This window comes from Westerdykella ornata, assembly GCF_010094085.1.
Source record: "Westerdykella ornata strain CBS 379.55 unplaced genomic scaffold EI97scaffold_7, whole genome shotgun sequence".
In the NCBI taxonomy this organism is placed as follows: domain Eukaryota; kingdom Fungi; phylum Ascomycota; class Dothideomycetes; order Pleosporales; family Sporormiaceae; genus Westerdykella; species Westerdykella ornata.
Genome location: NW_022986857.1, coordinates 308,961 through 335,874, shown reverse-complemented (window position 1 = coordinate 335,874; position 26,914 = coordinate 308,961). Strand labels below are relative to the sequence as shown.

General features: G+C 52.6%; 4 protein-coding genes and 1 non-coding gene across 5 annotated transcripts; 3 read left to right on the top strand and 2 right to left on the bottom strand.

Moving 5' to 3' along the window:
* The first annotated feature begins 4,152 nt into the window (after positions 1 to 4,152).
* Positions 4,153 to 9,187, top strand: EI97DRAFT_290206 (uncharacterized protein). Its single transcript, XM_033794440.1, has 3 exons — positions 4,153 to 4,198; positions 4,326 to 8,443; positions 8,496 to 9,187. The coding sequence occupies exons 2-3, from the start codon at positions 4,361 to 4,363 to the stop codon at positions 9,078 to 9,080; spliced, it is 4,668 nt and encodes a 1,555-aa protein (XP_033654944.1). The 5' UTR covers positions 4,153 to 4,198; positions 4,326 to 4,360; the 3' UTR covers positions 9,081 to 9,187.
* Positions 9,188 to 12,390: 3,203 nt separating this feature from the next.
* Positions 12,391 to 14,329, bottom strand: EI97DRAFT_416252 (uncharacterized protein). The gene is made up of 2 exons (XM_033796885.1): positions 14,164 to 14,329; positions 12,391 to 14,110 (listed from the first exon to the last, which is right to left on the bottom strand). Exons 1-2 carry the CDS (start codon positions 14,284 to 14,286, stop codon positions 12,608 to 12,610), a joined length of 1,626 nt encoding a protein of 541 aa, XP_033654943.1. The 5' UTR covers positions 14,287 to 14,329; the 3' UTR covers positions 12,391 to 12,607.
* A 342-nt stretch (positions 14,330 to 14,671) lies between these two features.
* On the top strand, positions 14,672 to 17,778 carry EI97DRAFT_432285 (uncharacterized protein). The gene is made up of 4 exons (XM_033798136.1): positions 14,672 to 15,988; positions 16,047 to 16,116; positions 16,166 to 16,652; positions 16,711 to 17,778. The coding sequence occupies exons 1-4, from the start codon at positions 15,124 to 15,126 to the stop codon at positions 17,320 to 17,322; spliced, it is 2,034 nt and encodes a 677-aa protein (XP_033654942.1). The 5' UTR covers positions 14,672 to 15,123; the 3' UTR covers positions 17,323 to 17,778.
* Positions 17,779 to 18,102: 324 nt separating this feature from the next.
* Positions 18,103 to 23,090, top strand: EI97DRAFT_432283 (vacuolar protein sorting/targeting protein 10). Its single transcript, XM_033798135.1, has 3 exons — positions 18,103 to 18,795; positions 18,854 to 22,239; positions 22,288 to 23,090. Exons 1-3 carry the CDS (start codon positions 18,358 to 18,360, stop codon positions 22,880 to 22,882), a joined length of 4,419 nt encoding a protein of 1,472 aa, XP_033654941.1. The 5' UTR covers positions 18,103 to 18,357; the 3' UTR covers positions 22,883 to 23,090.
* Positions 23,091 to 23,675: 585 nt separating this feature from the next.
* Positions 23,676 to 23,766, bottom strand: EI97DRAFT_t37. The gene has a single exon. It is a non-coding gene; the product is annotated as a tRNA-Gln (tRNA).
* Positions 23,767 to 26,914: the final 3,148 nt, after the last annotated feature.

The following is a 26,914-nucleotide window of genomic DNA, read 5'->3' as shown; positions in this document are numbered from 1 at the left end:
TGAAGGTGAAGGTGAAGGTGAAGGTGAAGGTTGGCAGCCAGGTATTGTTGGTGCCGCCTGACTAAGCATCCAAGGAGGGAAGGCACGACCTGCCATGTACATAGTCGTCGGTCTCTCGAGCATTCCAAGATTTGCAGACCATGAGGATCTCAGAGCCCTTGTATCTCAAGAACATCAGATATGGAAAACAAAAAGGAAGTTTCAAGATCCTAATCATTGCAGACAATCGGTTCTGTGTTGCGCCCGAGGCCTCATTGTTTACCAAAGCTCTTCTGCGATATAGATGCGGCCAATTCACCAATGGAACTATAACCGCCCTGCAGTACGTCGAAAGGAAACTCAGAGCTCGCCATTCTCATCGAGAACGGCTTGCAACAAACCTTCATGCATATAGTTGCCTCAATACTGAATCTGAATACCTCAGTTATTGCACCAGCTGAGGCCAGGTGAACCTGGAGGTCACCGTACTCTCCAGCTCAGGAGAAAACTCCAGCACCATCAAGTTCGAAAATTTTGGACACTTGAAGACATCTGAGTTCAGCCTTCTTTCAAACAAGAGCTGAGTCGCCATCGAGCTCAAGGACCCGTAAACCTAGACAACGTTGTTAAAGTATGCGACGCTAAGCTGTAAAGGGTTAAGCCAAACGCTAAATCCTCCCGTTCTCGGCAGCACCTTCCGAAACAATCGTCAGCGCCGACTTTGGAAAGCGGGGGAGGTCTTGCTCAGCCACACCCCGTTTTCAGCCATGTCAGCCACGACCACCATCAATACATACACCTCCCCGCTGACCTTTGCGCATTTGAACGGCATTTATATTCTCATGTCTGGTTCTGCGGATCGCGACAAGCTGTCGATTCCGTCTGATAATCATGAGCGCGGGAGGGTCATGAAAGAAGGCGCAAAGCCTAGCACAACAACGACGAGCATGGACCAAGAGCAAGCCGCTCAACTAATACAGCGGAACTATCGAGGCTATCGGGAACGAAGGCAGCTTGCGGGGATGGCATTGGATGCAAGCGCTCGATGGTCGGAGGTACGAGAGAGACCCTATTCTGGGAGCAGTCCAAACTGAGTCGTCTTGCCTGTAGGCTATCAAAGAGGGTTAGCCTCTCTATGTTAACATTAGCGCATACAGTCGATACTAAATGTGTCAAGCTCAATGGCGAAATACCACGCAGGCGAGATCTCGCCGAGAAAGAACCCTAAGCGAAGCGACGGACCCTTCAGAGCGCGCTGGAGAAGCTTCAAAGGCTGCTCGACAGAACTGGAAGCGGGTAGGCCTTATCGCGAGGCGGGCGGGCGCGGATGACCCTGACGACACCACGGATGGAGATGAGATAGATTCCGAGGAGAAGAGGGAATATCGTCGGAAGAAGGCGGAAGCCAAAGCCGAGCGCGAGAAGATGGCGAAGGTTATGGACTTGCAATATTTCCTTGAGATGGTCGATTCGAAGCATCGCTATGGCAGTAATCTCCGAGCATATCACGATACTTGGAAGTCATCCGATACCACAGAGAATTTCTTCTATTGGCTTGACCACGGTGCTGGGAGGAATTACGAACACCCAACCGTGTCTCGAGAGCGGTTAGAGAAGGAGCAAGTAAGGTATCTTTCCCGAGAAGAACGCATGAAATATTTGGTCAAAATCGATAAGGAGGGGCGCCTATGTTGGGCGAGGAACGGGGAGCGGATAACGACGAGCTTGGATTACAAGGACAGCGTGGATGGCGTGGTCCCTAGGGATGACCCGACCCCTGCATATGATCTTGGCGGCGCCGTGGACGGTTCAGGCGGTCGGAGAAGTTCCCAATCGTCCTCTGATTCTGCTGATTCCGAGGATGATGTAGAGATTGAAGCGGACCATTATGTCAACCATGACCTGAACAAAGCCAAGGGGCTGTCGAAACTGAAACATGTGTCCGCGGCAACGATACTCAATCATCTGCTCCGAGGTTCGGTAAAGCCGAATTCCTGGATATATGTGAGACCCTCGGGTTGCTCCCTTTTGAGTGTCGCTGACTGACTGCCAGGTTGCCGACACATCTTTCCGAATTTATATCGGAATCAAACAGTCAGGTGCTTTCCAACATTCCTCCTTCCTCCACGGCTCACGGATATCGTCCGCTGGCCTCATCAAAATTAAGGATGGACAGTTGCGGCGCCTCTCTCCTCTTTCGGGCCATTACAGACCTCCGACGAAAAACTTCCGTGCTTTTGTGCACTCCTTAGAGGAACAAGGTGTTGACATGTCCAGAGTGTCCATATCGCGCTCTTACGCGGTCCTTGTAGGACTGGAAGCTTACGTGAAGACGCGGAGAAAGTTCAAGCACGGAGTCCAACATGTAGCTGAGGCGGAAATGAAGATTGTACATCCGGAGGAGTATAAGAGGAAAAAGGACGAGGAGAAGGATAAGAGTAAAAGCGCAAAGAAGGAACGTCAGATTCTCGCGGCGACTGCTGCGAAGGAAGATGCTGTTCATCGGGAGAACAGCTGGCACAGGAAGTTGTGGAGGAAGGTTAGCGGGAAATCGGTGTCGCCAAAAGATGAGCTAGAAAACGCAAAGGTAGAAAAACATAGGGGGAGGTTAACGAAGTCGGGTGAAGGGGCTGAGAGCGGCATTCCTCCTGCAGGTGATCGCGATAATATCAACACCAACTCCACATGAGGACTATGGCCCGACAGGGATTTGGATCGGCTCGTGAGGCCTTTCGTGCCGTTGCTCTAGATCAGGGAGACTACCGTTGAATATGCGGATGGACCGCATAACAGGATCTATGTGCAGATTGAGTAGCGTGGGTTTGGACCATAGTATACTCCACTTCAGAGCCCATCGATAAGACAGATGGGAATTCCAGATGGGATCCAGTCCGAATGTGAGGTGATGGCATCCCCATCTAATCTCATACTGTGGTCGTTGCTACCTTCTCCCGTTCGGACCATGATCATTAGAATGGTAGAGCATTTCAATTGATGAGTGCTTTTGCTCCGGAAGACGATACAGAGTACGAACGGCACCGGTGATGGGCCCTGGAGTAGACTGTGAACCCGCACCCAGGTTACTGTTACGCGCGCAGGCATTGTAGAGTGGGGGTGAGCAAATCCACGCAGGGACCGATGACCGATGCCCGATGACGATAGCTAACCCTCGATCGCCGGACAGCCAAGTGTTGCATGGGCGGAAGGACCATGTACTGTACTGGTACTGCATGTTCAAATTTTGAGGGTTGACGTTATGTTAACTTTCGCGGATCGTGGAAACCAGCAGGGGTTTGAGCCCTGTGGCCCCCCGGTTCTGACTTAGCGCGCCAAGGCAACGGCTCGGGCGCTAGGCGACGTCATCGCGCGTTCATCCCGTTAAACCTTCTTCCAACCTCTTTCTTGCGAGGGGCAGCTGCAGCCACTGCCTCACTACCTGAGACGCCGCTGATGGACTCCCAGATCATGGCGTAACTCGACCTCATTTTTGCCACTTCCTCCTCCGATGAGCAACGTCAGCGAGACAAGGGGATGCGCCTGGACTCCCTATCAACCTCTTGGAATATGGCTAGGGACGCACCCGCCGCTTACCCGCTTGGTCTCCACCTGGGCAGGATATTCTACTGGTACTTGTACTATGTACTGTTATACTGTGTGCCTGCGGTGGCAATCTTTAACGATTTCGAGTTGAACTAATAAGTCTAGCTTACCGTTTGGAAAGCTGTTCAATTTCCATAACCATCATCAGTTCACTCCAACATCGATAATGTTGACAGGGATGCCTTTAGTTGGACTGCCTACGTACTGTGTACTCAGCTCCTCGCCTTCACAGTACACAGTAGACCAACACAGCAAAGTCTGAGGAACAGTGATCATCGATTGGTCCAACATCATGTTACGCCACAGTTGATGCAGCCTCCCGCTCCTGGTAGTAGGTGCCCCGCTCGAGCCTGGTGCAGTGATGTAATCTCATGGGGTGCTTCGCGGCTCGGTTGCACAATGCCCTCATCATCCTCCAAATCAAGTTTCCTCTTACAGCCCTACCAAAGACTGCGGGAGAGGTACCCATTGACTACTGGTTTAACACAGTAGTACGTCGCGAGCGGGTTCAATCCATACGTCATCTGGACGACCCTTCCTCGACAAATCAATTAAGAGCAGCCCCACTGCTGTTCCCTGGACTGATTGAAGCCGATTTATCGTCAACCGATTTATGACAGTTAGCTCTTCCCACTCATACGCTTATTACTCATTCCCCCCAACAGCAAACAGACATTCCCCCCGCTCAATACGATCTAGATCAATATCAAGCACCGCATCAACTACTGACCCACGCACAAACAAAGCCTCCAAACTACCCCTGAAAGACCACCATTCCAACATGCCGTCGCCAGCCGCAGGAAAGGGTGAAACCCCCCGCACCCCTACCAAGCTCGGACGCAAGTCTCAGGCGACCCCTCAAAAGCTGGGCAAAACCCCCAAGGCCCAAGCCTCAGAGGAGAACCCTGATCTGCCACCGCGCGAGGCGCCCAAGGCAGAAGAGGCACCAAAGAATGTTGAGGATACCAAGGAGAAGGCACAAGAAGGTGCTGAGGAGGCCACCGAAAAGGTCTCTGAGACCGGGGAGAGCCTTCAAGAGCAGGAGCCACAGCCGATAGAGGAGCAGAAGAAGGACGAGGAGGAGGAGGAGGGGGAAGGCGAGGATGTTGAAGGTGGAGCCGAAGAAGAGGCCGAGGAGACCGCGGACGAAGGGACCCAGAAGGCCGGAGAAGAAGGCGAGACTGCCGAGGGCACTGAGGAAGAAACATCAGAGACCGCCAGCAAGGCCGCGGACACCGGTAGGCAAAAGGGGGAGGGCGCTCTGAGCGGTGCTCGCGGCCTTGCGGATCGGGCCTCGAGTCTTGCCGGTAAGGGCAAGAAGGCTGCTGAAGACGCAGGAGAGGATGCACAGAAGACTGCTGGCGAAGCTGGCGAGGGAGCCGAAGAGACCGCCGAAGAGGCTGCGGAGGAGGTCAAGGAGGGTGCAGAGGAGGGAACCGGCAAAGTCACAGAATCCATTGAAGAGACAGCGGGCGAGGAGTTGCCACAAGCCCCAGACCTGTCCGTCCTCAAGGGCCTGGAGACGGACGAGGAGGGCATCATTCACGATAGGGAGGGCAAGCCCATTGGCCGCCTTGTTGAAGGTGACGCCGAGGATCTCATTGGTTATGAAATCGGTGATGATGGTGAGATCCTCGATGACGACGGCGACCTCGTTGGTCGCTGCGAGCTCCTCCCTGAAGCTGTTCAGGAGCAGCTCGAAAAGGCAAAGGCCGAGAAGAAGATGCCTGACCTCAGCATCTTGAAGGGCCTTACCGCCGACAAGACTGGGCAGATTCTCAATGACGATGGAGACTTCGTCGGACGACTCGTTGAGGGCGACCCCTCCGAGATCCAAGGCATGGAGTTCAACGAGAGGGGCGAGATTGTTGATGACGACGGCAATGTCATCGCTCGTGCTGAGCTCCATCCTGATGTGGCAGAGGCGCTCGGCAAGGGCGAGGAAGAGGAAGAGGAGGAGGGTGAAGAAGAGGCAGAGGAGGAAGGAGAGCAGGAAGAGGGTGGTCTAGCTGAAGGAGTTACTGGAAAAGCTGCTGAAGCTGGTGAAGCCGTTGAAGGCGCCGAAGAAGTCCCCGGCGAAATCGAAGAGGAGCTCCCTGGCGTCGAAGCCCTTGAAGGCATGGAAGTCAACTCTAAGGGCGAGGTCCTCGACGAACAGGGTGACGTCGTCGGCAAGCTTGCCGAAGGAGACATTGGCGCTGTTAAGGGCCTCACTGTCAACGACAAGGGTGAAGTGGTCGACTCTGAAGGCAATGTTCTTGGCAAGGTTGAACTTGCTGAGGGCGGCGCCGAGAAGTTGAAGGAGGCTGCCGCCCATGCTCTCGACATCCGCATTCTCGAAGGCTTGAAGGTCAATAAGAAGGGCAAGGTGCTGGATGAGGAGGGTGAAGAAATTGGAGAGCTGAAGGAGGGTGACGTCCAGAAATGCGCTGGAAAGAAGATCAATGACAAGGGTGAAGTCCTCGACAAGGATGGCAACATCGTTGGAAAGGTTGAGATCGTCTCTGGTGAGGCTGCCTTCGAAGCCATGAAGGCGCTGAAGGAGCGTCTCGAGGAGGAGAAGCCTGAGGTCAAGGAGGTTGAGATCACCCCTGGCCTGGAGATTCTTGAAGGCCTCAAGGTCAACAAGAAGGGCCAGGTCCTCAACGAAGATGGAGAACCTATCGGCGAGCTCGCAGAGGGCGACGTAGCGGAGTGTGCCGGAAAGAAGATCAACGACAAGGGCGAAGTGCTTGACAAGGATGGCAACGTCATCGGAAAGGTCAAGACTCTGCCTCAGATCATTGAGCAGAAGGTCGGTGAGGCTGAGGAAGCCGGCGAGGAGGCCGCGGAGGAAGCTGGAGAAGAAGTCGAAGAGGAGAACCTCCCACCACTCTCTGTTCTTGAGGGTCTCACCGTCAACAAGGCCGGCAAGCTCATCGATGACAGCGGCACCATTGTCGGTGAACTTATTGAGGGCGACCCTAAGAAGCTCTCCAAGATGGGAGTCACCTGCGACGCTGAGGGTCAGTTCTGGGACAACAAGGGTCATGTCATCGGACGTGCCAAGACTGTTCCTGTGGAGGTCTCAGAAGAAGAAGCTCCATTTGCTGGTCTTGAAGGCCTCATCGTTGTCAAGGATGGCTTTGTTGAAGATGAGAACGGCAACCGTGTCGGCAAGGTCGTTGAGGGTGACGCCAAGAAGCTTGTCGGTCGTGCAGTCGATGAAGATGGAGACATTCTCGACAAGAAAGGCTCTGTTGTCGGTCATGCCGAGCGTTACGAAGAACCTGAAGAAGAAATCGAGGAACCTGAAGCCGTGGATCTGTCTTCGCTCGAAGGTCTAACTGTCAACAAGCAGGGTAACGTTATCGGAAGTGAAGGCGTGCCAGTTGCTCGCCTTGTTGAAGGGAATCCTAAGGAGCTCGCCGGTAAGAAGCTTGATAGTCAAGGTCAGATCTGGAACGACTCCGGAAAGGTCATCGGACGTGTCGAGCTTATCCCGCCTGAGGAGCGCGAGACGAAGCCTGAAGGCCCCTTCTCCGGGTTGGAAGGCCTGCGCGTCATTCAAGACGGACAGGTTGCTGACGAGAACGACAACATTGTCGGGACTGTGGTTGAGGGTAACCCCAAGCGCCTCGTTGGCCTCGCCGTTGATGAGGATGGTGATATCCTTGACAAGTACGGCAACGTTAAGGGCCATGCCGAACCCATCGAGGAAGAGGAAGAAATCCCCGAAGACTTGTCGGTTCTTGACGGCCTCACTCTCAATAAGCAGGGATACCTTGTCGATGATAAAGGTATTCCCATCGGTCGCCTCGTCGAAGGCGATCCAAAGGAACTGGCCGGGCGTAAGTCTGACGGTGAGGGTCTGATCCACAACGACACCGGCAAGGTCGTGGGCCGCTGTGAGCTCATACCTGAGAACCAGCGTGTAACTCGCGAGGAAGGCCCGTTCGCCGGACTGGAGGGTCTCCGCGTGGTTAAAGATGGCTTTGTGGAGGATGCTGAGGGCAACAGGGTTGGCCAGATTACTGAGGGCGATGCCAAGCGCCTGGTAGGCCTCTCGGTTGATGAGGATGGAGACATAATCGACAAATATGGCAATGTCAAGGGCCACGCTGAGCGTTATGAGGAGGAGGAGCCCGAAGAGATTGACCTCAGTGCGCTCGCCGGCTGCACGGTCAACAAAGCTGGGAACGTTGTTAACTCCAGTGGGACTATCCTCGGCCGCGTCGCAGAGGGTGACCTCAAATCCATGATTGGCAAGAAGGTGGACGGAAAAGGCCAGATCTGGGACGACGCTGGCAACGTTATTGGGCGCGCAGAGCTGGTCCACGGTGCCCCGTCCGGACCTGAGGGCGCCTTCGCTGGCTTCGATAACGCTACCGTCGCTAAAGATGGTACGGTTCAGATGCCCGATGGCACCATCGTTGGTCGTGTCATCGAGGGTGATCTCAAGAAACTGGTTGGCCACAAGGTCGATGAAGATGGTGACATCACCGACAAGAACGGCAACACCATCGGAAAGGCTGAACGCTGGGAGCCTGAAGAGAAGGAGCGCCGCATCAACCCCATGGCTGGTTTGCGTGTGAACAAGGATGGTGAGGTCCGCGATCAGAATGGTGATCTCATTGGCCGTCTCACTGCTGGAGACCTTGGCCACTGCGCTGGTCTTGAGATCGATGACAATGGTTACGTTGTTGATAATGACGGCAACAAGGTTGGCGAGGTGACCTTGCTGGAGAACATTGTCGAAGAGGAAGAAGGAGAGACGGAGGAGGAGAAGCAGAAGCGCGAGGATGCTGAGTTGGCCAACAAGATGGCCAATATCTGCCAGCAGACGCTCGAGCGCGTCCAGCCCATCTGCAAGCAGATCACTGAAGTATGCAACTCGTTCCACCCTCCATCTCTCACTCATACTAACGTCAGCGCAGTACATTGAACAAGCCGACCGCACGCCCCGGGATGAACTCGACGAAGAAGAACTGGTCAACAACGTCAAGCCCCTGATCGAAGAAGCCGGCCGCATCCTCCAAGAGTGCAACGGCTCTCTTCGCGGCCTGGATCCGGACGGCCGCATCGCTTCCCAAGCAAAGGGCCGCTCTCAGACCCGCGAAGCCACACCCGAAGAGTATCGCCTCGCGGACGCCCTCAAGGAGATCACCACCACGGTCGTCACCACGATTGACAACGCCAAAAGAAAGATTGCAGATATGCCGCATGCGAAGAAGAAGCTCAACCCGCTCTGGGCCCTGCTCACCGAGCCCCTCTTCCAGATTATCGCTGCTGTTGGCCTGCTCTTGTCCGGTGTTCTGGGCTTGGTGGGTAGATTGCTCAATGGCCTTGGTCTTGGCGGTCTTGTCAATGGGCTTCTGGGTGGACTGGGCATCGAGAAGTTGCTCGGTAGTCTTGGTCTGGGAAGTATCAGCGAGGCACTTGGCGGGAAGAAGGAGAAGAGGAAAGGTGGCGGTGCCAGCGGTTTGCCCATTGTGGGTGGCTTGCTAGGCGGTGGGAAGTAGAGGAGCATAGCTCTTAAGGGGCCGTGCTGAGCGGCGAGGCGGGGGTTGAGAAGGAGTTTTCCTGTTGGCGGCATCAAAATGAAAAGATGGGATGAGGTTCGCCACCCTGTTCGGTCAGGTGGGAGACAGTGTCAACAATGGGCTGGAAGATCGGGGGGTCTGAAGGTCTTCATTATTGACGCTTTTCTGCCTGCTCCGTGACCGGGTCATGAGATGGTGGACGAAACTTTACATCATCGATTGCTTGGAGCGACGACAACGGATACGAATTTTGTTTTGTATGAATTATGGATACGGTGTTATTTGCTTTCATTGTTTTGTCTTTTCCTTTTGGTTTTTCTATGGAGGGAGGAGGATGAGGGAATGATTAATGTGGACGTCTACACAGACAGAGGGATGGCTCTTCAGCCGTAACCCGCTGGGGTATTTCCTTTGTCGCACACCGGGATTGATTCGATAGGTTATCCGGGTATTTGTTCAGTATGTTCTGGATCTATCTGTTGTATGAGTACAGCTTTAGCGATGGCGTGGGTAATAGGATCGAATCTTCATTCATTTGTTTGAGTACTGTGATCGAATTCGAGATGAGTTGAGGTGCGGTTAACCGCAGTGAGAAGCGTGATTGCAGAGAATGGCGACGTGAAGGTCCTATCTGGGCGTGAGGCTAGAAGAACGGTATGGAAGTTAGGGGGTGAGAAGTGTGTGTGGGGGAAATGCATGGCATGTCTTCCCGCGATGCGATTGCTCAACTCTAGGCACAAGTGACTTGACTCTCCTGACAAGAATAATTTGGCGATTCATCGCTCGTGCTGACAGTGCTCGGTGTCATAGGAAGTTGAGAACATTCAAGCTTGGAGCATTCGGTGAAGTCACTTGCTATCAGCGCTGCTAAATCTCGCAGCAGAGATGCAGTATATGTAGAAGGAAGATTTCTGTATACTCTGCACCTAGATGTCCTGCGTGTGTCTAGTATGCCTACGGTATATTATATTTTGTAAGTTTTGGAGCAGGAAGTTATGAAAGCGGAAGCTGTCTGCCTAAGAGCAGTCCTTTGTTGTAGTCAGGTCTAGAAGGCATGTTAAAACCAACACGCTATTGGAAGATTGTAGCCTGAGTCGTAGTTGTGCACGATAACACATGTTATTTGACTAATAACCTGTTGTTACCGTGCTAAAACAACCATCAGATTCTACTTGGGGTTTTACGGTTGTAAAGGTTCCAAAGTCGCATACATATGATTTGCAAGTCCATGACAAACTTCGTAAACAGCGGACTTGGGAAATCGTACCCTAACTCGTCTCTGTTATGGTCATATATCGTGTCACAAACGTGATTCAAGCTTCGAGGGCTTCGTGAGGAATCATAAAATATGACTGTAATACTGAAGTAACTCGGGATGACCTTGAGGTATATAAGAAGCCGCCGCTGCACTGCAACACTGTGACATCAATACTTCTTCATATTATTTTCCAATAACTGACGGTACGATCGAAAACCTTCACTTCGGGAAGGCTAAGAATATACCTGCGAAACTCGAGTCCACTGCCCAAGCGTTAGAGACTGGTCTTTGATTATAATCAATTTCCATCTTCTGGTAAGTACTGAATACGCTTCTTCTATCTCTTGGGGTGGGTGTAGGTATATGTTTTTGAGAACCAAATGCGATAATATGTGTCACGGTTTATATCAGTTGCGCATGGCAATGTTGACTCGTCAGCAGTGTATACCAGGACTTCTCTGAGCAAACATTGCGTTCTCGTCGCTTTGAAGTTTCTCTGCAACTTCCACCATAGTCAGTCACGCCATCAACATGTCAGGAAATAGGCCCAGATTGGTTTAATTCGCTAATGGCGTCCTTTACGTGCCTGAGAACTGACCGTACAAGTTCATGCGAATTGTTTCGCTGAACTTGAAGATGCAAGGGGTCGCGGGAAAGGGTATGCTGTGGAAGGAGAAATCTATAAAGATAAGGCCCCTGTTTACTACCTTCCCTATCTAAAGGGTAAAGCAAAACCCATCGATTCAGGGCTGGAACCTATCTGGGCCGAAGAGAAGGGATATTTTAAAAGACCGCGTTCCTCCTACAAGAATGATCAAATTCGGAGTGACCACGCGACGACAAGTATTACCATGGGAAGGGCACAATTCGCAAACCCAAGCGCTCGTGAAGCAAAGCTGTTTAAGGAAAGCCCGGGTTTTGATCTAAGCCCTCTGGCGTCAGCACCCATGCCAGATGCATATGGCAGACTTTGGGTTCCCATCACTAGGATTTTCTTTCTCAGCCTGGGTTCAATGCACCACCCACTACGCAACAGTAAGGACGGGGCCTTGGGCGGGGCGCTATCGAACGTCATTTTGCAGCTCGCGATATGCTCACCCACTTCGACAGCGTTCCAAAAGAGCGCCTGGTTGTGTACTTCGACGACCCATCCTACAGCGAAGAGGACAAAACTTACATCAGGGGCTGTTCCAGGACGGCGGAGAAGTCCTCGCTCAGAACCTGAACATTTCCGAACAAGGCGGTGAATGGCTGTATCAGTACGCATGGATGCCGAAAGATGCAGGACATGAGCGGAATTTGGTGGTGGCATTTGACGCATCAAGTAATTGCATTCGCCAAATTCTTGCCGATCTCGACTTGCATGACGGCATAAAACCAACGGGAATTTTCTGTATGCCTGCAGATAAAGGCTCAGAGACCGATAGACTTACCACTCGGGTGCAACGGTGGTTGGAGACTCGGTACACGAAGGTTGGGGAAGTCATAGAGCCGGAGCGGTGCGCGTACAAGTTCGGTACGCATTATCTCTATGTTCGAAATGAGATCGCCGGAAGATACCCACGGGGACAGCATTCCTAGGACATCAAAGACGCCATACTGTGGCACGGACTATCGAGTCTAGTCATCATCACCCGGGTAACAAGTGACGAAGGCCACCGAAGTCCCTCATACACCCCTTGGGACCTAATCTATGATACCCTAGGGTATAAGTGTGGACACTGTTGTTTCTCTTTTCAATCAATCTATTATCATAATATCGAGTACTAATGGGTGTGCTTATACGGTTGGACAATGGCTAAGCTTGGGACATGTAATTATTGTGAAATCTTTCCTTGCTTTTTCCTCTCCTCAGAGTCAGTCAACGATAAACTCTATCCTGGGCCTGGAGCCGAAAGAACGTCCAGTTCCTGAAGTTCCTTTGACAGGTGGATTGTGCTTTTGCAGTGTTCAAACTGGCTGCCGGGATATTACAGTTATGTAAAGGGATGGTAGGGTATAGGATTGGGAGAATTGAAAATTCCATTGATTCTGTTCACCACTTTGCATTGCCTCAGGAGAAATAGAATATGATCCCGAGCTCACAGAAACAAGAATGAGGAGTACAGCCGTTACGCGCTTACGAGGTTGCTAATCGATGGCCATGGAGCATGGGCCGATTCAGCAGAGTTAAGGACTTGGTATCACGATCTCCAGACATGAACAGTCAAAACGTCCTCAGAGTCGAGAATTACGCAACCTTCCTCGGCTACGCCTTCCCACCCGCTTTCTTCCATGCTGCAGCCCTCCTGCTACTCCTGTTCGTCGGTTTTCCCTTCCGCTTCCCTCCAAGTTTCAACCCACTATTGCCCTGCTTACTGCTTGCTCTGTGTCCCTCAAAGACAAAGTCTTTCGATTTCGCTGCGCCAGCTTTACCCAGCATAGCGCGAGCGCGGCCTCGGTTCGTCCTCTGTTCCTCTGTGACCTTAGCGTTGTATACGCCGTTCGACTTGGGACCTTTCGCCGATTGGGCGGGCTTCTTTTCCTTTCGCTTAATGGCCTTCGCGCGCACCACGCGCAACTTGCGCGGCAGCAATGGTGGAAATTTCTGATCGTTGAACTGCAGCGCGGCCTCAACACTATTCTCGTCCTCGAATTGGACGTACGCAAAGCCTTTGCCGACACGGGTCTTGGCATCTCGTACAACGCGGACGCTTTCCACTTTGCCCGCTTTGCTGAAGTGTACCCATAGTCCCTCTTCAACGTCGCTCGGGGGTTTGTTTTTCTTCTTTTTATCACCTTCATCAGGATTTATCTTGCTTTCGTCGTCAACAAACCCGAGGTTACCGACGAAAACGCAGCGGCGATGATCTGTCTTAGCTGGGTGGGCAACGGAGTCAACACGAAGGTGGCGGTTCAGCACTATGGTCCCGTTCAGCCTCTTGACAGCTTCGCGAGCGGCTAACTGCGTGGAATAAACAGCGTATGCGTTCGTGCTCTTCGTGGTGGCATCCAGAATCTCTTTCTTGGCATATGCGGCTTTCTTCGGAAGAGCGCTCGCGAATGCGGTCGACCGGAACCGCAGAGACTCTACTTTGTGTGGAGGCTTGTTGTCTGCCAGATCATCGATAAAGGAAGAGAGATGGCGCATCAGCGTCTTCTTGGCCGACTTGGACGTGATTGCCTCGCTGGATACATTGCCCAGGAACACAGTACGAGCCGCCTTCTCAAGCTCCTGCATATCATCTGAGCCCATCTGGGTTTCGTGTTTTGGGATAGTATAACCTTCCTCCTCAGAATCCTCCTCACTGGCGCCATCACTTTCTTCCTGCGTTCCTTCGGTTTTCCGTTTCTTCTTGCGTTTCTCCTCCTCTTTGGCCTCTTCGCGGGCCAACTTCTGCATGTACACATCCTCCAGTTCCTCCTCCTTCGTAGAACGCTTCCGCTTCTTATTGGACTGGTTTTGCTCTCCAGTGAGCAAAGACTCCCGCACCTTGGCTAGAACCAACTCATTATCCGACTCAATGTCCTCAGGCTCCGATTCGTCCCCGCCCACGTCGCTGGAGGCCATGCTTGATTCAGCAGTCGCGTCTGCACCATCGCCATCTATGTTATCATCTACATCAGATGATTCTGAGTCCTCTTCTTCCTCATCATCCTCCCCGCTCTCAGCCGCGTCTTCGTCGTCCTGTCCTTCGGTTGCTTGTTCCACGTTGCGCTTCGTCGAAAGATCTTGGTACCGAGACTTTGGGGGTGGCTTCACTGGTCCAAGCTGGAGACTGCGTCAGCGGTTTGACTGCCCTAACAGCTTCGCATGCTACGTACACTGCTTGCAAACAGCGAGGAAAGATTGCTGTCCAATGCGTTTGCGTCAACAGGGATAAAGGAGTTCGTCGAGGCCTTTTGTGTGGCTGCCTTATCGCCGCGTTTGCTCGTTGATTTACCCATGATCCGACTACACGTTTTCCTACTCTTGCGCGGCGTGTGCAGGAAGTTTTTGGTTGAGCATCCAGAAAACAATCTCGGCTTTTCCTGATACGGTTTGGCAGCACCTTCGGAAAAACAGAAACTCCGTCAGCGCGCGAATCCCTGCTAACCGGGTCATCCGGCAATGGCCATTCAACAGTGCGCCGCCCGCCAGCCCGCCGACGAGCATACACATCTTTCGCACGCTTGCCTCTGTACCTTGGTCCACCGCTGCGCATGGTAGCTGCGCCTTGACTCGCCACACGCTTGCCTGCAGTTACCACGCGAAGCTCAGCACTTCTCCCGACAACGGAGGGACCTTCGACCTTGGGCTCCGCTCGAGCGCAGCACCATGAGCGCGCTGCGGCGGGCGAGGAGGAGCATGTCGAGAACGGCTCCCGAGACGAGCGCCCAGGCTTCAGAAATCACCGGTAAGCCATTTCCTGGATTAGATTTCATCTTGCGGCGCCCAGTTCGTTCTAGTTCATCACTTGAGAGATGCTTGTATCGCTTTTTCCGGCGACGCCGAGGAGCTCTCACAGCGACGAGGGCTTTGGCAGTGCCTGAGCAGAGCAAAGCTTCCTGACATCACAGCACCAGCCCAGCGTCAGGGACTAACACCATCTCCGTGCAGGTAACAACTCCAAATCTACCATTGAGACCCCGCTCCGTCGCTCCCCATCGCCCGTCTCTCCCATCTCGCCATCCCGCCGACCTTCTCTCTCCGCCAACTTCGCGACCATCCCGAATGAACCGACCGACGCAGCCGATACATTATACCTTGATGATGCGGAAAGTGAGACGGTGAGGGCAGCAACCATGTTGTCCTCTATCCCCTCTTCCCATCCAGTGGCTCTGCCCACAGCGGTGGGTGAGCCAGCAATGACAACTGGCGCTGTACTCGAACACCACGGAGAAGATGGCTCTAGCAGCTTGAGTGAACTGGGAGATGCTTCCGATGATCACTCTGTGCCCACTCCTCGAGCTCCTCCCGTTGAAGATTTGAGCGAAGATGACTCGGAAGCGGAAACCGAACGCTTAGACAACACCCCTCGACGACTGAACCGCACCGCAACGGGTGCTTCGCTTGCGTCGGAGCTGCCATATGAACGTACCCCGAGTAAGTTGGCCCAATCGACCGCTATCGACGAAGGCGAATCCACTCCCGCCTCACCGACTGTCGCCATGGAACCAGCGGGGTCCGGCTCGGCAAATACAGCCCTCGATACACTCTCGTTTCTTGCTGCTACCGAAGCTGTTAGCTTAGAGTTGGCAGGAAAAAAGCGGAAGCGATCCAGCGGTGAGGATGGTACCGCCGAAGAAGATACAGGCGAGCTGTCCAGGAAGCGGAGTAACACCAGCAAAGAAATGGGCTTCGTCGAAGACGCGGAAGCGACTGCTGACGCCGAACAAGCCGACGTCGACGAGGAGTTGGACAATGCCGAAGAGCACATCTCTGAGCTTGCGCAAGAAAGCATGGAGCTTGAGGAGCAACAAGCTGAGGTAGCAGCTGAGGCTGTCAGTGAGTTAGCAACTGTTGCTAAGCTGGGAAAATCCCGGAAAGGTCGGGGAAGAGGAAAGCGCAAGCTAGAGGCATTGACTACAGAGGCCATTCTGGCTGAAGCAGAAGAGGCACCTGGCGATGCGGATAACGACGAGGATATGTCGTCTCTTGATGAAGAAGGTATCCGTCCCTTTGAACTGTCAAGTGCATGCGCAGGAAACTGACCTTTGCAATGCAGCTGCGAGGAAGAAGAACGCGATCGATGAGCTCGCTAAGATAGAGAAGAAGTTCAAAATATTCCGAGCAAAGTGAGTCTTCAGAAGATGGCCTCTGCGCATCGCCTCTAATATTAGCTAGGATGGTCGAAGAAGACATCGCTCGCTGCGAACTGGAGCTAGAGATGATGAAACAGCCGCACTGCATCCACCCTGATTATCTGGCCTGCATACGAGGCATAGACGAGCGAAGAGCGGAGAAAATCGCTCAGGAGAGAACGTTGATGAAGTACAAGATGGAATGCTTGAAGCGACAGACGATTGCGATTCGGCATCAGCTCCACAGTCAATATTTCCAGCAGGTTCGGAAGATTCGTGAAGATGCAATTGCGGACTGCAACCATCGGATGTATGAACTTCAGAAAGGACGTCGACAGTTTGGAGCCGACGAGGTTGACTACGGAATGCGGATGCCCGAAAAGAAATCGGAGCGGATTCGACAACAAGCTGCATACAATCTGGAGGTTTCCGTTCTCGCTGGTGTTGGAAAGCATGTAGGCTTTCCTTGCGCGCCTGCGCTCACTCCTGCGCGCCCCTCGGAGGTGGAGAGAGATTTACGCAAAATGGAGGTAAGCTGTTGCGCCTGCTTCTCCTTGGTGACCTGAGCACTCAGACTATTTTGTACAGATTATAACTCGCCCTCCTCCTCATCCCATACCCTTGGTACGGTCATATGCACGTACGGCAACAGTAGAGGAGGCCGCAGCCGAAGAACAGTTCATCGAGAAGACACCGTGGGCGAACCCACACCATCCGATCCATCAGCATCTCGCCATGGGTTCCACGCGAACACCGAATCAGACATATCAGACTCCTGTTGGGCAGCGGCGTATGGTTGACATTCACGCCCCGAATGGCTCAGCTTCTACGATTGATGCTACATCCAATCCCCCGTCTTCAACGGCCGGTGCCGGGCTCCATAACGGCCGCGCAGGCGAGTCGATATCACCGGTCTTACAGATGAAGCGAAATCCTGGGGAACAACTCCAGTACGGAGACAATACCGCAAGTGCTCCTCACCCTCGGAACTTTGTTGGCATCACAAGGGAAGCTTACGGTGGTAATGCTCATGTTCTCTCCAGTCCGGCAGGAGAGCCCATGATGGAAGAGTCTTACGGCCAGAGGTGGGCAGCCATAAATTCTGGCCCTCCACCACTGCCGCCCAATGCTGTTCGAGGCCCACCGCTGACTCAACGAAGCTCCCTTGGTGCTGTGACACCTGCGCTGGCTGGCCGCTGATAAACTCTTGTCGCTTTCCACGATATCCCGTCCGCATACCCCTTCCCGGTTCTTCCTTTGATACAGGACGCCTTCATTTTTAGACTTACTTCCTCTCTGGATACCCTCATCATCGATTCTCAATTGGTTTTATGTTCTTGCCGTTTCCCGATATCTGCGTCCAAGGTGGATCTTCTGTGGACAGGCATAATCTGGCGGGGGCGATTTCCTCCGCTATTGTACGGGTTTCCGGCGGCATGGCGGTATGATAATCATTATGGGGGCGTTCGCGGATCATAGGCTCCGCCGGCGTTTCGAGATGCAACATGTTAGTAGTCTTACCTGGAGTGTCAGGTGTTCGCTGGGACATAACATGCAGAGTTGGCGCTGTCATCTGGCACATGTATTTATGATTGGATTGGATGATAGGTCACGTACCTACGATGGCTACAACGTATTCATACTCAACAACAGCCTGTCTTTAACATGCTGACTCTAAGTGACCTTCTTTGGGCTGCATCGTGATCTTCCGTGTGAACTGAACGTCCCCTGTCTGGACATCCAGTAATGAAACGTACGACTGGCGTTAGAAGCAGTGACGTGGAAATCGTAGCATGCCCAAAGTAACATACTGTTTCGTATGTGTTGAAGTATGTGTGCCCCTGGCCGGAGGAGAGATACATAGTACATGCAGGGCTGAGGTTATTTTAAGACCGTGCAGGTCGCCGGTTTAGGGAAAGCGTGCCGCGCCACTAACTGCTCCCGTAACTCAATGCCAGACATCCGCCTTCAGCTATCTACCATCTTTCCTCCCCTTCCAGGCATCTACGCAACCGTCAGGCTATTCCACACTTTTCCTGGGACCTCCACAACTTGCACCATTTCCCTGCTGTACCTTTGACGCCTCAGCCGCGTGCCGCATCCGTGTCAGGACCGCCAAGCTTGGGGCCTTCGCCTCTCGCGTCGAGGCTGTGAAGCTCGAAGCAGCCAGCTGTCAGAAATCATATCGCCCTACCACCCGCTCCTCGCAACGCTTTTCGACCTCTCCTATGCATCATGAAATTTGCTAAGGGCATACTGCTGCCCGCCCTGCTGGCATTGGCGTCTACGGCTTTTGGGAAGAAAGACGAGCCCGTCGTAGAAGTGAGGACATTCGACAACGAGCTTGTAAATCTATTCTATTTCGAGGACTCGGAAGTCGCACTAGCCACCGAGTTTGAGACCGGAGTGGTTCACCGAACCGAAGATGCTGGGAAGGAGTGGGTGAAGCTGGACTTTGAGGCGGGGGTGATTATCAAGAATCCTTTTGACAAGCAGGTCGCCGTAGCGTTTGGAAACACAAAACACTATATTACATACGATCGCGGGAAATCATGGCGCGAGTTTACCACCAAATACCGACCCTCATGGTCAATACCTGTGAGCTTTCATGCGACGGACAATAAGAAGTTACTCTATCATGGGGAGGAGGACATCATGAGTGGTATCGGCGCGGTAAGCATGTTCGGAAGAGCTGTACCTGCCTAAACGGAATGAACTAACTCATAGCTAGACGTATTATACTGAAGACGGCTTCAAGTCCAAGCCGAAACTCCTCCGCGACGACCGCAGAATGTGTATATGGGCAAAGGGCACAGATCGCTTCTTGCTCGATAACGACAAGAGCGACAAATACGACAATCGCGTACTCTGTATAACAACAGGGAAATTCTCGCACCGCTCTAAAGACTTCAGATTGCTCATTTCCGACAAATATTTCGATGATGGGGACGAGCATGAGCCCGTCATGTCTTCTGGTCGCACTGTGTCGGGAATGGCCAACATGGCTTCGGTCAAAGGCTACATAGTGGCCGCGGCAAAGTCAGATCATTCGAACGAACTGGCCCTCTATGTTACAGACGACACCGATGTGTGGCACAGGGCTGAGTTTGGCGAAGGCAAGATTGAAGAGAACGCGTATACAATCCTGGAATCCACAAACTATAGCATACAAGTGGATGTCATGACGTCAAGCCATGCTTATATCGGTTCCCTCTACACCAGCAATTCCAATGGAACTTATTTCACTAAGAACGTGGAAAATACGAACCGCAACCAGGACGGATACGTTGACTTCGAAAAGATATCCAATATCCAAGGCATTGTTATGGTAAACCTTGTAGACAACGCAGATGAAGTCAAGAACCCTTTGACACCGAAGAAGCTGCGCTCAGCGATCAGTTTTGACGACGGAAGAACGTTTCAGAGCCTCAAGGTCAAAGGCAGTGATAAGGACCTCCACTTGCACTCCGTCACCAATCTACGCAATAGCGGCCGAGTCTTCTCCACTCCTGCCCCCGGCGTGGTCATGGGTGTGGGCAATACGGGAAAGCACTTGGGCAAGTACGAAGACGGCGATCTTTGGGTGTCCGATGACGCAGGTGTTACCTGGCAGCTGGCTTTGGAGTCAGCACACATATATGAATTCGGTAATCAGGGCTCCGTGTTGGTTGCGGTGTACGATGAAGGCGAGACCGACAAGATAATGTATTCGCTCAAGCATGGTCGCGAGGACTCGTGGAAGAAGATCGAACTCGACTTCAAGATTCGCGCGCGCGAGCTTACTACTACTCCCGACTCGACCAGCCTCAAATTCATTCTCTACGGAACCAGGGCAAAGAAGGGCGGAGGCAGGGAGTTCGTGACAGTCCATCTTGACTTTGCGGGTTTACATGAAGATAAGTGCAAAGACAAAGATTTTGAAGAGTGGGCGGCTCGCGTAGACAAGGACGGCAAACCAACTTGCGTTATGGGCCACAAGCAGTTCTTCCGAAGAAGGAAGTGGGATGCTGACTGCTTCGTGGATGAGGACTTCCAAGAGCCGCTTCCTCGATTCGAGCCCTGTGACTGTGATGAGGTTCTTGACTACGAATGCGATTTTAACTTCACCCCGCATGGATCAGGCAAAGACAAGGAGTGCAAGCCATCTGCAGCTCTGCAGCTTCCAAAAGGCGCATGCAAAGGTGACGAGAAGACATACAAAGGCCCATCCGGTTGGAGGAAGATTCCTGGTAACCAGTGCAAGGGCAAAACGAAGAAAGATGAGGAGGTGGAGCGCGACTGCAAAGAAAGCTCCAAACCCCCGGCGAGTGGCAAGATCACGCATGCGAAGGAAACGTTCAAGGGTTCCAATTTCCGGGAATATTATTATCTCGAGCGCGGTTCGCAAAGCAAAGACAGCGACGAGACCGTGGTCATGCTCACGAGCGAACGAGAGGCATGGGTTACTCACGACCATGGGAAGAAATGGAAGCGAGCTGTTGATGACGACATCGTAGCCATCTACCCTCACCAGTACAATAACGACTACGTTTACCTCCTTACGGGTACGGAGAAGGTTTACTACTCCAAAGATCGATTGATGCGGGACAGCACGCACGACTTCAAAGCTCCGCATATGCCGAACACCCAAATGCTGCAGATCATGCAATTCCACTCTGGAAGTGAGGAATCAGACTGGCTGATATGGGTCGGAGGCGAGGACTGCAAGAGGCCATCCGATCCAAAGTGTCACACTGTTGCATCTGTCTCGCAGAATAACGGCCAGGAATGGAAACGTCTGTTGCCCTACGTCAAGAAGTGTGCATTTGTATGGAAAGAAGAGGGCAAGGTCAAGGAGAAGAATCTCGTCTTCTGTGAGCAGTATACAAAGGAAGAGATGGGAAATCCGCTCGAGCTCATCACCAGCACCGATTGGTTCGCTCACAAGGATGTCAAGTTCAAGTCGGTTGTCGAGTTCGCGACCATGTCTGAGTTTATCGTCGTCGCAACGAAGGGAGATGATGGTAAATCTCTGAAACTAGACGCGAGTCTCGACGGACAGACATTCGCGGATGCGAAGTTCCCGCCCAAGCTTGTGGTGGACCACCAGACGGCGTACACAGTCCTCGACAGCTCGACACATGCGATATTCCTTCACGTTACTGTCAACCCACGTCGCGATCAAGAGTATGGCGCCCTCATCAAGAGTAACAGCAACGGCACATCCTACGTAATGAGCCTTCCCAATGTCAATCGAAACACCGATGGCTATGTCGACTTTGAGAAGATGCAGGGTATAGAGGGTGTTGCGCTTGCTAATGTGGTTGCCAATGTGGATGCCGTTAATGGCGGCTCCAAAAAGGAGAAAAGGACGCTGATCACCCATAACGACGGTGTGGATTGGCAGCCCCTTCAGGCTCCTGCCAAAGACTCGGAGAACAAACCTTACGACTGCGACGTCAGAGATAAGGACGTATGCTCTCTCCATGTTCATGGCTACACCGAGCGCGGCGATCCCAGGGAGACTTTCTCTTCGCCTACAGCTGTTGGCATCATGCTTGGTGTCGGCAACGTCGGCAGGTCCCTAGGCACATTTGGAGAGGCCTCGACGTTCATGACCACGGATGCCGGTGTCACCTGGAAGGAAGTGAAAAAGGGGAACTACGCCTGGGAATTCGGTGACCAAGGCTCCATCATTGTTCTCGTGCATCGTGGAAAAGATACCAAAGATCTGTATTACTCGCTCGACTCAGGCGAGACTTGGAATTCCTACCAATTCAACGAACATGCCATCCAGGTCGATGCCATATCGACAGTCCCGAGCGATACATCGCTGAACTTCCTACTCTGGGGTAGAGATGCTAGAGAACTCGTGACCATCAACGTTGATTTTTCTGGGCTGGAAGAGTTCCAGGAGAAGTGCGATTTGAAAGAAGAGGACGCGACGAGTGGCGACTACGACCTATGGAGCCCGCAGCATCCTATGCAAGGAGATCTCGATGACCCAGAGTGCTTGTTCGGACATGTGGCACAGTACCATCGCAAGAAGCGCGGGGTGAAGTGTAGGAACGGAGAAATCATCACGCATCTTCATAACATCGCCCGGAACTGCACCTGCACCCGGCGCGACTATGAGTGGTATGTCGCGCAACCTCGAGCAAGCCGATATCAGGCTAACAGTGACAGCGACTACAACTACGAGCGCCAACCAGGCGGCGAGTGCAAACTCATCCCCGGCCTCAACCCGCCCGACCCGCAAGAGGTCTGCAAAGAAAAGGGCGTCAAAGAATACTGGACTGTCACAGGCTACCGCAAAATCCCCATCTCGACCTGCGAAGGCAGAGAGATGGACCGGATTGAATCCAAACCCTGCCCCGGCTACGAAGAAGAGTACCGGAAGAAACACGGCATCTCCGGGTTTGGCATCTTCATGGCTGTCGTCATTCCCTTCGTTGCGGCGGGTGGTATCGGATACTACGTCTGGAGGAATTGGGATGGCAAGTTTGGCCGCATTCGCCTCGGCGAGACGTCGTATAGTGAGAGCCCCTGGGTCAGCTGGCCTGTGGCTGCGATTTCCGGGCTGGTGGCGCTCGTTGCGGCGATACCGCTTGTGGTGACCAGTGTCTGGAGGGCGGTGAGTAGCCGGTTTGGTGGCGGCTACGGGTATGTGGGTCAGAGGTATACATCTAGGAGCAGTTTTGCCAGGGGGAGGGGCAACTATGCGGTCGTGGATGAGGATGAGGGGGAGTTGCTCGGGGATGAAAGTGATGAGGATGTATGAGTGGGCAGGTGGCAGCATGATGGTGTACGATGGATGGGGTTGTATAGTAAGCAGTTTGGGCTTTCATGTACATGTGCTAGGGTGTGTGTATTGGCCTCATGCTACTTGCACGGGAGCGATAAGATGAGGAGTCTTGCGCTTGCTTTTCTTTGCAATAATGCATGGGATTCTTGGGATAGATCGCTCGAATTGAATTTCATTGTCTATCGTTCGTCGCTGTCCAAAGTCTAGTGATGTGGAAATTTATTAAGCACTGAGAGAACTACCGAACCGGTTCCACTAGGGTATCATTCTGCGATTGGAGAATGACTGTAAGCTCCAGTCAGGAACGGAACACAGACTCTGTAAAGATGATCTGTGAAAGAAAGCGCAGTTGCATCTATTCTGTGTAATCTGAAAGATGTTGGATTAGAGGCATTAGTTGTGGAGAAGCCTTTTGCTTCGTCGCTAATACCCGCCATCTCTTAAAGAAACCTCGTCTAGAGGCAAAGAGGGTTGAGGTGCTATCACAGCTCGTCCGAAACAGACAGTAAAAGAGAGAAAGGGCTATCGAGGTCGTCAAAATTCGTTGGAACGGCTCCTCAACTTTGGTTGGTGATTGGAGGCCTTACTGCCATGCCTAACTCTAGAGAGGGCTTGTACCTGAGTGGTTCTATCTTCTCTAGGAGAGGGCCTGGGAGGTCTTCGAAAATAGAGGGGTAATGGAGGTCAAAAATACAAAGAAGATTTGGAGCCCTTGCCATGAAGATGGCAAAGAAGTGTGTATATATATATATACAAAAAGAAAAATGAGAGGTCCTACCCGGAATCGAACCGGGGTTCCCGGAAATCGCTTCTGACAGGAAGATCAGAATCCGATGTGATGACCGCTACACTATAGAACCTGGGACTGCTGTTGTAACTTTATTTGGAAATTCACTAATATATAATTAAATATCTGCCTTCAAAGAAATATACCTCTGAAGGCCCAGTGAAGACCTCCTCAAAGGATCTTTTGGGCGTGGTGGAGTGGCCATTGGCCCAGAACCTCACAAGGCAGTTATTAGACACTGCAAAAAAGCTTGCGAAACCTGCTGGTCCGGCTCGAAACTCGACACCACATCTAGAACACAAACATCAATATGCTTGCCCATACATACCCCGATTAATTCTAGCTTGAGCGACATGACTACATAAGATGATCCAAACCGATCGAGCGTGTGTGAATTAACCCAAGGCGAACAATCACCCGTGCAAACTATGACCATTTTCCTTTCCCATGCTTCGCATACGTACGGACTACGCCCTCAGGGTTGGTATATCTGATGCTGCTCGTGCACGTTTTGCGTCAAGGTGATAGCTTGTTTCAAGCGCAGAGGCCCCCTTTTCCGTTCATGATTGGTGGCACAATGATTCCGCAGGGCCATGCGCGAACGAGTCTGTGTTACTGTGACTCTGTGAGGATATTGGTGACGAGATGATCAGGCAGACGATGTGACAGGTGGAGTGAGACTACTTGTTGGGCGAGGAGTAGGGGTTGGGGAGTCGGGACCGAGAGTAGGAGGAAGGATTGAGCAACGGCAAGGCAACGGCGAATGCAACGTACGCACGATTTGCGGCATAACCCGTTTGTTGTAGACGCACGAGTCTGATGTGCAGCAGAGTAGTGTTTTGGTGCCGTGTTGAGATGCTATTTTGTGAAGGTGTTGGTTGCGTTGCTCTTTGAGTCAGCAGGACATTCGGCAGGGCTGTGATTAACATGTTTGTTTCCGTTGCCCGTGAATGTCTGCTCACCGTAGGCATGGTTGTTTGTCTCAACAAGTGTTGTTTTTTCTGATATCAGGGTCCTAAAACGAAGGGAACGCATGGCAGCGGTGCAGTTCATCATTCGAAGCGGTTAGTATATCACCGCCTCATCTCTGGGCGTTTCTATGCGTAGACGGCGATGACACTGCCCGATTGCTGTGCCTTGGGGAAATGGCACGGAAAAGACTCCACGAAGCAGCATGTGCAAGCACACGCAGACAGCATTGGAGATAGCGGGGTGGTGTTGAGCGGAGGGGCTGTGCTGCCGGATCGCATTCTTTCCTCTCATCCTTCCACCTTCGAAGGTTCCCAGACTCCAACACAACCAATGTGGACTTGGGTTAAATGATGTTCCAACTACTCTGGCCCAGCGGAGCGGGATGACTGCGAAACCTGGAGGATCAAGGAGCTTTAAGCAACCATGTACGAACATGACTGCACGGGGTACAAGTGCGTCTTCCACCTTCTTGGCCCAATTGTCGTTTTGGACGTACTGTATGGAGAATCCGGGCACTCTCACAACTCGTTGAGGCTTCCTGAGGTGCTCATCCGTTGCAATACCCATTCTGCGCCTTGTACAAAGAAAGCAACCCAATCTACACAGTACGACGGGGAACACCCTTAATCTTGTCCTCGAAACTGGCTAGCAATTTTAGCCACACGTGAAGGACGAGGCCGAGTCCCAATCTGTTTCGGTTTCACAACGGCCGCGAAACCAAACGCGGACGCCAGCAAATGGAACAAAGCCAGATGCGGAGGAAGGGTACAAACAGGTCGCGACTGGACGCCAGCGCCTCTGTTTAACGAGTTGCATGAAGGGGCGCATCCAGGGCCCTTGCAAGTCCGTTCCAGTCGCAGTTGCTGGCGAGTTTATGCGGTCGTGGGTTCGATGGGTGAATTGCGGAAGCGCGGCTGGATCTTCTCTCCTTCAAAGAATTTCACTCACGGCGTGTCGCAGAAGTTGTCGCGTTTCAGGGTCCGCGACCAATCAGGGCCCGTGAACCGGCCAGCATCTGCTTCCCCTGCGGCTCTTCTTGCTCGCCTCTTGCCGAACCCTTTCACTGCTCTGATTGTGACCGGCGCCTGGCACCACTCCACGCACGCTTTTTGCCTCTTCAACTCCCTCAACAGCCGCCATGCCGGTCCACGTCTTGCGAGCCGCCCGGATTTGCAATGCCCAATTTCTCCCGGCGCCCCAATCGTGCCTGACAGCCTGCCACCTGCTGTGCACCCGCACCCCTCGCCACACACGTCCGCCGAGTTGATGCACTCCACCATCCGTGCGAGCGGAGCCTTTCTGATGAATTGGGCATGGTGCAGCGGGAGCTCGCCGGGTGCTAACGTGTTTCAGATGCCCACATTTCTTGACTGAGCATGGTGTTTGTGCTTCCCCAAGAGTACATCAGGCCCGCTGCCCTCATGCATTTCTACGGCACCTTCGCCTGCGTCCTTCTTCTCTCCATCGACCGCTGAGCTGTCTTTTCTTTCGACCCGGATTCATTCATTATTATTTAGATCTTGCCCGGGTCTACACAACATTCATTATTCACAGCTTCTTCGTCTTTTCAATTCTGCATTCTAGCCACTCCATCCGGCTGCACTTTCATCACCATCCTTCCCCTAACTCGTGCTGGCACGTTTCAACTCCTCGTGCAAGTCTAAGTCTTCACTTTGATACCTTAACCGAGTACTTTCTCGGTTATCATTGTTTGCGTTGATGTGAGTCTCTCGCCATCTCCTACCACATGTGAGCACGAGCATTGTTCACCTCTATACCCGCCCTTTGGTATTGGAGCATTGTGGAGTCATGTCCTGCACAATAGATACTGGGAGTTGGGTTTATATTTTCCTCTCTCCAATTCCCCCGTTTGTTCAAGAGAGCATACCGGAATTCTCCGCTATCTATTCGTTTGCTCCCTCTCCACTGGTGTAATCATTAACGGAAAGCAGCGCTTCCTGGTTTACATTCATCTCCCACCCAGACGGTCACTTCTTTAACTCGACCCTCGTCATTTTACTCTCCACTGCCAGACCCTTCTATTCAAAATGAGGACGAGCTTTGCAATCACCGGCCTATTGGCCACTTGGGCAACTTCCGTTGCCGCTTTCCCGCAGGTTCGCAAGGGTGTGGGCTTCATCAGCGCTGAAAGCAACAGCGCTGGTCACGACCCTAACGCTAACACGGAATATGTCGTTATCCGTGAAAAGGACAGCCTCAACGTCACGGAAGCAGAAATCTTCTCCCGC

What these genes read in the sequence shown, in the direction of transcription:
- EI97DRAFT_290206 (XM_033794440.1), top strand. Translation starts at nt 4,361, where the DNA reads ATGCCGTCGCCAGCCGCAGGAAAGGGTGAAACCCCCCGCACCCCTACC. An exon ending in TCTGCAAGCAGATCACTGAA is followed by an intron (nt 8,444 to 8,495) that starts GTATGCAACTCG and finishes ACGTCAGCGCAG; the next exon opens with TACATTGAACAAGCCGACCG.
- EI97DRAFT_432285 (XM_033798136.1), top strand. Translation starts at nt 15,124, where the DNA reads ATGTTGTCCTCTATCCCCTCTTCCCATCCAGTGGCTCTGCCCACAGCG. An exon ending in GTCGTCTCTTGATGAAGAAG is followed by an intron (nt 15,989 to 16,046) that starts GTATCCGTCCCT and finishes TTTGCAATGCAG; the next exon opens with CTGCGAGGAAGAAGAACGCG. An exon ending in TTCAAAATATTCCGAGCAAA is followed by an intron (nt 16,117 to 16,165) that starts GTGAGTCTTCAG and finishes AATATTAGCTAG; the next exon opens with GATGGTCGAAGAAGACATCG.
- EI97DRAFT_432283 (XM_033798135.1), top strand. Translation starts at nt 18,358, where the DNA reads ATGAAATTTGCTAAGGGCATACTGCTGCCCGCCCTGCTGGCATTGGCG. An exon ending in TCATGAGTGGTATCGGCGCG is followed by an intron (nt 18,796 to 18,853) that starts GTAAGCATGTTC and finishes ACTCATAGCTAG; the next exon opens with ACGTATTATACTGAAGACGG. An exon ending in ACCCGGCGCGACTATGAGTG is followed by an intron (nt 22,240 to 22,287) that starts GTATGTCGCGCA and finishes TAACAGTGACAG; the next exon opens with CGACTACAACTACGAGCGCC.
- EI97DRAFT_416252 (XM_033796885.1), bottom strand. Translation starts at nt 14,286, where the DNA reads ATGGGTAAATCAACGAGCAAACGCGGCGATAAGGCAGCCACACAAAAG. An exon ending in CCTCGCTGTTTGCAAGCAGT is followed by an intron (nt 14,111 to 14,163) that starts GTACGTAGCATG and finishes CGCAGTCTCCAG; the next exon opens with CTTGGACCAGTGAAGCCACC.